The following is a 7,343-nucleotide window of genomic DNA, read 5'->3' on the forward strand; positions in this document are numbered from 1 at the left end:
GGTCCCAAACCGCCCAGTGCCCCGACGATGTGGCCCGGGGCTCCTCAAACCCCCAGTGCCACCGGCGATGTGGCCGTGGCTCCGAAGCGCCCAGTGCACCGACGTGTGCGCCCGTGTGGCTTCCAAACCGCCCAGGTGCCACCGACTATGTGACCCGTGGTCCAAAACCGCCCAGTTTGTCACCGGGATGGGCCCATGGCTCCAAACCGCCCATGCCACCGACGATATGGTCCCGTGGCTCTAAATCGCCCAGTGCCACCGACGACTGTGGCCCGTGGCTCAAAACCGCCTTTCCTAGTACCACCTGCCAAAACACTCCAATCCTTAAGTCATTGGGGACTGAGGGTACCGAGCGGGCCCCCTAACCGAAGAAGGGATCGGAGGGCTCCCGTTCGAAGAAGGGATCGGAGGGCTCCCGTTCGAACGAGGCTACTGAGCCGGAGGTCCTTTTCACCTCGCCTTGGTCCTCCAGGGCATCCAAGGGATCGTGCCATGCGATACCCAAGGGGCGCACCGAGCCGGTGCAAGGGTCGAAGTCCCGAGGCCTTCGTGGGCGCAACCCATTCTCCCCTACGGAGGAGCCTCCCAGGCCTGGGAAAAAGAGGCACCACGGCGAGGCGGGTTGATATCCTGCCCCTAAAAAGGCCAAGCCCTCCGGGGATCGGCCCACCACCGACCCACCGAGGGCAAAGGAAGAAGCGCTCCTCCTCCAAACAGGCTCGCGCTTCCACCTCGTCGGCCCCCCGCGACCTGGAGCCGACACCAGTATGCTACCGGTCCTCAGTCGACTTTGCTCCAACCCGCCCGGGATCCCAGGTCAAAGTGACGGATCCTCTCTCCTCTGACCTGGACTCCGAAAACGGGCCGCTGCCACCTTCGGAGGCACCCTCGGACGAGGATGTCCTCTCGGGCTCGGCCTCCCCTTAGAGGACAGAGCCGTCTTCCCCGTCGGACGACGGCAGGTCCTTCACTGAATATGTGGTCAAAATGGCGAGGGCCCTCCACATCGAGCTTGCATCCGCGGAGGACGACGCCGACAACCCGGTTGAGCGTCGGGTACATGGACCAGTCCCACTCCGCAGTGCCTGCCTCTCCTTCCCTCTCTCCAGACCATCGTAAAGAGGTCCTGGAACCCTCCGGCCGCCCTGTCTGCGTCCTCCCACAAAATAGAGTCGCTTTACACAGTCGCTCCAGCGAATGGCCCTTTGTTGGCCTAACACCTTAGGCCGAACTCTGCCATCGTGGAGGGAGCCCAACTCAGCTTCACCCCGAAGCAGGCCACCTCCCCTGTCGACCGGGAGGCTAAAAAGGTCGACGGACTGGCCGAGAAGGCCTACTCGGCATCGGCCCTTTGGGTTGAAGCCGCCAACTACACCGCTTGCATGGGGGCTTACGTCCAGACCCTCATGGACCGGATCTTCCCCCCCTCGTTCCGGACGTCCCAAATGACATCCACAGGCAGCTGGTGGAGATCAGGGACGAGGCTCGCTCCATCGGAAGCTGGTTTATTACCACTTCCACGAACATGGCGGACTACCCCGACCTCAACCCGACGGTCGGAGCTGCCATCGAGGACATGCCGCTCAACGGAGCCGGCTTTTTTTTCACGCAGCGGCAAATAAACACGGCATGTCCTCAACACCCGCCCTTGACAGCCGCAAGGATCTGTGGTTCGCGACCGTCGACCTGAACGATGCCTACTCCCACGTCGGGATCCGGGACTCCCACCGGAGATTCCTCGCCTTCGCGGTTGGCTTCGACTCGTACCACCACAATGTGCTTCCTTTCGGCTTGGCCACGGCTGCACGAGTCTTCACTAAGTGCGTGGCACCAGTGGTGGCATACCTTCATCAGAAGGGCTTCATGGTTTTTCCCTACCTGGACGACTGGCTGTTTGCAGCCGAGTCCCAAGACAAGCTGCAGGAGGCAGTCGCATTCGCCTTGCGCCTGCTGGACTCCCTCAGGCTGGTCGACAACAGGGAAAAGCCCCATTTCTCGCCGACCAGGCAGGTCAAGTTCATCGGGGCCATTCTTGACTCCGGGAACTGTCTAGCCTTGCTTCCTCCGGACCGTTTCAGGCCCTGACAATATCTCTCAGGCAGTACATCTCACACAGAAGGGTGAGAGCCGGAGGCGTCCAAGTTGCCCTGGGCCACATGGCATCGACTACATTCGTCACCCCCTGGGCAAGACTTCGTCCTCTCCAATCCTGGTCCCTCTCCGTCTTTTCTCCGTTGGAGGACCCGCCTTCAAAGTGGCGCACGGTTACGAGACCGGTAGCCGCTTCTCCCATATGGTGACTTAACAGCTCCAATGCTTCCACCGGGATGCCCTTTCATCAGTCCCAGGCACAACTGGCCCTGACAACCGACGCATCCCGGGAGGGATGGGTCGCACACCTGCTTGACCTCGTCGTCAAGGCAGGTGGTCCTCACAAAACAAGCTCCTCCACATTAACGTGTTGGAGATGCTCTCAGTTGAGAAGGCTTAAGGGCGTTCAAGTTTGCTGTCTCAGGGAGAGTGATCCTCCTCAGTACGGACAACACCACCATGATGTACTACATCAACGAACAAGGTGGTACCAGGTCCAGGACCCTGCTCAACCTCACGCTCCGCATCTGGGACTGGTGCACCCAGAGACGCGTCCTCTTCCAAGCGATTCACCTCCCCGGGAGGAAAACGAGCTGGCAGACTGCCTTAGCAGGTCTCCATCGGTGGGCCACAAGTGGAGGCTCCATCCCGGGACGGTCAGCGACCTCTTCGATCGGTGGGGAATCCCCCGGATCGACCTCTTCGCGACCACCTGGAACAGCTACTGTCCCCAGTTCTGCTCCAGGAAGCGAATGGACAGATCCCTCGGAGACGCATTCGCTTTCCTCTGGACGGGGGAGCTCCTCTACGCTCCCTCCGTTCCCTCTCATTATCAGGGTGGTGTCCAATATGACAACGGATCGCTCGTACGCGATCCTGATCACCCCGTGGTGGCCAAGACAGCTGTGTTTGCATCCCTTCTCTACCTCTCCAGGAGATGCTTCCTCCGTCTCTACCCGCGTCCATACCTGTTGTCAATCCAGGACGGATGCGGCCTCCGTCTCTACCCGCGTCCATACCTGTTGTCAATCCAGGACGGACGAGTTCTCCACCCGGACATAGAGAGCCTGCCGCTGGTGGCCTACAGGATTCGGCCCCGACTGCCTTGCCGGAGTCGGTGAGGACGGCGATCCTGGCTGCGAGGAAGCCTTCCACCCAGCGGTCCTATGCCCTGAAATGGAGGAGACTTGCCTCTTCCTCGACCAAAAGGGCTTCTCTCCGACACAAGTGTCCACTCCAGTGGTGCTGGGTCTTGTGATGGCACTCTTTGATGGAGGGCTGTCCCTCACGTCCATCATATGCTACCTTTTTTGCCATTTGTGCCAAATACCAGTTCGGAGAGAGGTTTTTCTTTATTCAAAGACCCCTTGGTGAAGGGGTTCCTGAAGGGTTGTGCCAACCTTTACCCTCCTGTCTAGGTACCTACACCGACTTGGAGTTTGCAGCCGGTACTGTCGGCTCTCCAATCCAAGCCCTTTGAACCGGTGGCCACAGCGGACTTGAGTCTATTGACTTCAAATACCACTTTCTTGTGGCCATCACCTCTGCCCGCTGTGCGGGCAAACTCTGTGCCTTACGGAGGGACCAGCCATTCCTGTTGTCCCACAGGGGCAAGGTGGTCCTCCGTACGGACATTACCTTCCTGCCTAAGGTAGTGTCTGCTGTCCACATGTGCCAGGACATTGTGTTGCCACTCTCGCATCCACGATGTTGGATGAAAAGCGACGCCTTCACTCTCTTGAGGTCATGAGCGCGCTGGCCTTTTACCTGGACAGAACTGCTGCCTCTTATCGTTCCGAGAGACCTTTCCAACCTACTTGGAACCAAAGAAGGGGTTGCCTGTGTCTGCTCAGAGGTTGTCCAAATGGGTGGCTGGTACCATCCACCGCTGCTATGAGCTGTTGGGTAAACCTCCCCCTGGCAGGGTTCGTTCCCATTCGACAAGGACAATGTCAACGTCCTCCGCATTCCTCTTGGGGATTCCTTGGGGGATGTCTGTAAGGCTACTGTCTGGTCTCAACCTCTGTCTTTACTACTATAGGTTGGACACCAGAGCCATCCGAGACACAGCTTTCGGGAGGGCTGTGTTGGTTTCAGGGTTGCATTGATTGCACTACTGAGGTTTTGTGTTCTACAGTTGATACTGTTACATTTGTTGAATGTTGGTTTGCACAAGCCCTATGGATCGGTCTTGCATGACCTCTGTTCCCTTCTCGGGCTTAGCAAAGTTATTGCTATGTGATCTGTGCATGAACAAAAAGACTGACTCTTTTATGGTTCAAGGTGTTTTATTTGTAATAAATATACCTTTGGGTTACCATAGCTTTGGTATCAGGACACTCCCTCCACCGCTTACCTAAGCTTGTCAGTCTAAACCCATTTGTATGATTCGCAGAGACCACGAAGAAGAAGGACAGGTTGCTTACCTGTAACGGTATTTCTTCGAGTGGTCATCTGCGAATACATACAAATCCCACCCGTCCGTCCCCTCAGTGTCCTGCTCACATTGGCTCTTTCCATCGCCTGCTTGGCGGAAAAATTGCGGAACTGGGGAAAAGAGCGGGAAGGCAGGGGCCTTATAACGGGTGGGCGGAGTTACCGCCAAAAAGTTTCAATATGTTGCAGAGTGAACTCTGCCCAGTGATTCCAGTAGGTTCCGAGCAGCACTGCGCAGGCGCAGTGAAACCCATTTGTATGTATTCACAGATGACCACTCGAAGAAATACCGTTACAGGTAAGCAACCTGTCCTTTTGATGTCTCAGACTATATTCTGGCAGTTACCAGCATCAGCTGTAACATTTTATGCCTACTTTTAAGTGGGCTTCTTTGTAATTTGAATAATATTAGAACAACAAAAAAAGTCTCTTTCTTTCTTTCTTTCTTTCTTTCTTTCTTTCTTTCTTTCTTTCTCTTTTTAAAATTTTTCTTCCAGAGTTGTAGTGCCATAGTATATCAGTGAAAAGACATTTGTACATGGTAGATCTGTAACTCATCTTAAGAGAGGATAAAAATTTCCCTTCAAACCACAGGACCACCTCAGCCAAATATTTCCCAGGATTAAAAGAAACACACCTTAGAATAGTCTTAGTACTGATCTAAGACATCACCACAAACAGATCCACCAAAAAAATGAAACGAGTAGACACAGCGGCAACTCAGAGTACTGTAGTGTGAGAAGCCATGTTTCTTTAAACCTGTTTGGAAGATCCCAGAGTTTGTAACAGTATGGATAAGCTGAGTTGGTGGGCTCACTTGCACAGAACAGCTTTGAATTAAAGGACTGTTCTAGTAGATCAGACCCTTCAGATCCTGACAGCTGGCAGCTTCCATGTCAGTAGAGCAGTTAATCCACTCTAGGTTTTAATCTGAATTTTGAAAGGAACTGTGCAAAGTGCTGAACCTGTTTTGGGATAATCCAGTACCTTGGATGTCTCCTTTAAAATTTAGATGAAAACCCAGAGTGGATTCATCATCCCATTTACCTGGAAGCCACTATTGTCTTCAGGTATTGCTTGACTGCAGCACTTATCATTCCAGCCATAAGGAACACTGGCTAGTATTGAAGAGAAGGTACACTGGCTAGTATTGAAGGGAATTACATTCCAAAAAATAAAGATAAATTGTGTTTTCCACCCCTGCCATAAAAAGAACTCCCAAATGATTTGGGTGGAAGATTTCACACACTTTTTATAATTTTAAATCTTTTAAATGATTCTTATTGTAGTTGTACAATACAAGGTAGGTTTGTATCATTATTATTTATTGAGCTGGGGCTTAGATATTAGTGAAGGTTATCTAATTTATTCACAGGCATGACTATACTTGAGCTAGCATGGTGTAATGGCTTGGGTGTTGAACTACAACTCTGGAGACTAGGGTTCGAATCTCCACTCTGATACATTTGCTGAACTAAAGCTTATCGTATGAGAATTGTTTAAACATGTTTCACAGTAATACTTACTCTAGAACCTCCTTTGAAGCCATATCCAGATAGCGAATTGAGACCCACTGAATTTCAAACCAGTCCCTGAAGCCATTGTTTCCACAGCACTGGAATCTAATCTGTAATGCATCTATAGTTTTCTTTAAGAAGCACCTCCCAGGGATATCTGTATCCTTGTAGAACTTGATAGCATCTCTGAGTCCCAGGTATAGAGATTCCTCCAGCTCATTTCTCATGGTGTAACACATTATAGCACCCACCAAGATGCAAAAGGTGAAACAGAATGTGCACACAATGTAGGGGAGCATAACCAACTTCCATCGGTTAAACTTATTCATGTCTGTGCAGTCATAGCAGATTTTGCCTCCAAGAAAGTTGATGATACAGGCTATGACCCCTACAGAGATTAGCATATTGGGGACAGAGTTGACGTCTCCTTTGGCCATCACCTCACTGCGCTTCCTGATTTCTATTTTGAGGAAGAGTCCTAGGCTGAAGAGAATTGCACCAGACACCACAGAAATCCAGTTCAGGATCCACAAGATCTGAGCCAACTTGTCTCTCTTTGTTTTGGTGAATTTTACTTTAAGGACAGCCATGGTCACTACAGCATTAAGAAGTGTTGCTCAGGAAAATCTCCTAATCAGATTATCAGAGTGTGCCCAAAGTGGCCAAGGCATACGGCAGAAGCCTGTGAAAGAGAGGGAGAGAGATTAGTGCCTTTCCTTGTATGTATTTATATCACATGCAGCCCAACATCCTGCGTAGCCTCTTAACATATTACCAAACAGCTATGAGAACTACTGGCTTCTCACGTCAGCCTCACAATTGGGACACCACTACAAAGATCCAGCTATCCCTATGCTTTAGTAGAAAATAAACTACACATTGAGTTCAGTGTGGCATACTCTCATGTAAGTATGACAGACTTAGGTCACTTCCAATAAATGCCCCAAAACATTAAAAATAGCTGTGTGTAGTGATCTGACAGAAAAAGACAAGCTCTAGAGACAGCACTGACCAAAATTATTTGAAAATAATTATTAAAATTAGTTAATTAGAACAAGTTACTGTTCTGTGTTCAGATCCTGAAGGAATTAGTTATTGTACAGAAATGAGTTTGAGGTTACGCAAAATGACCTTACTGGAATCCCTTTCAACACTGTAACTCCAATTAAAAACAGATTCAGAATCTATTCCAGCTCTGGAGATTCGGAATCTAATCTAAAAGCCATTTCAAAAAATTTAAAACTGAATAAAATCCAGGAAAAGAATACAAATATATATACATACATATATGAAAAGCAT

General features: G+C 50.9%; 1 protein-coding gene across 1 annotated transcript in view; it reads right to left on the reverse strand.

Moving 5' to 3' along the window:
• Nucleotides 1–6,701, reverse strand: part of LOC121922238 (photoreceptor outer segment membrane glycoprotein 2) — a 14,030-nt gene extending 7,329 nt beyond the window's left edge. Inside the window, exon 1 of the mRNA XM_042451433.1 lies at nt 6,054–6,701. Coding sequence (XP_042307367.1) covers nt 6,054–6,634 — 581 coding nt within the window. The 5' untranslated portion in view covers nt 6,635–6,701. The remainder of the gene's footprint in view (nt 1–6,053) is intronic.
• Nucleotides 6,702–7,343: the final 642 nt, after the last annotated feature.

This window comes from Sceloporus undulatus, chromosome 1 (assembly GCF_019175285.1).
Source record: "Sceloporus undulatus isolate JIND9_A2432 ecotype Alabama chromosome 1, SceUnd_v1.1, whole genome shotgun sequence".
NCBI lineage: Eukaryota > Metazoa > Chordata > Lepidosauria > Squamata > Phrynosomatidae > Sceloporus > Sceloporus undulatus.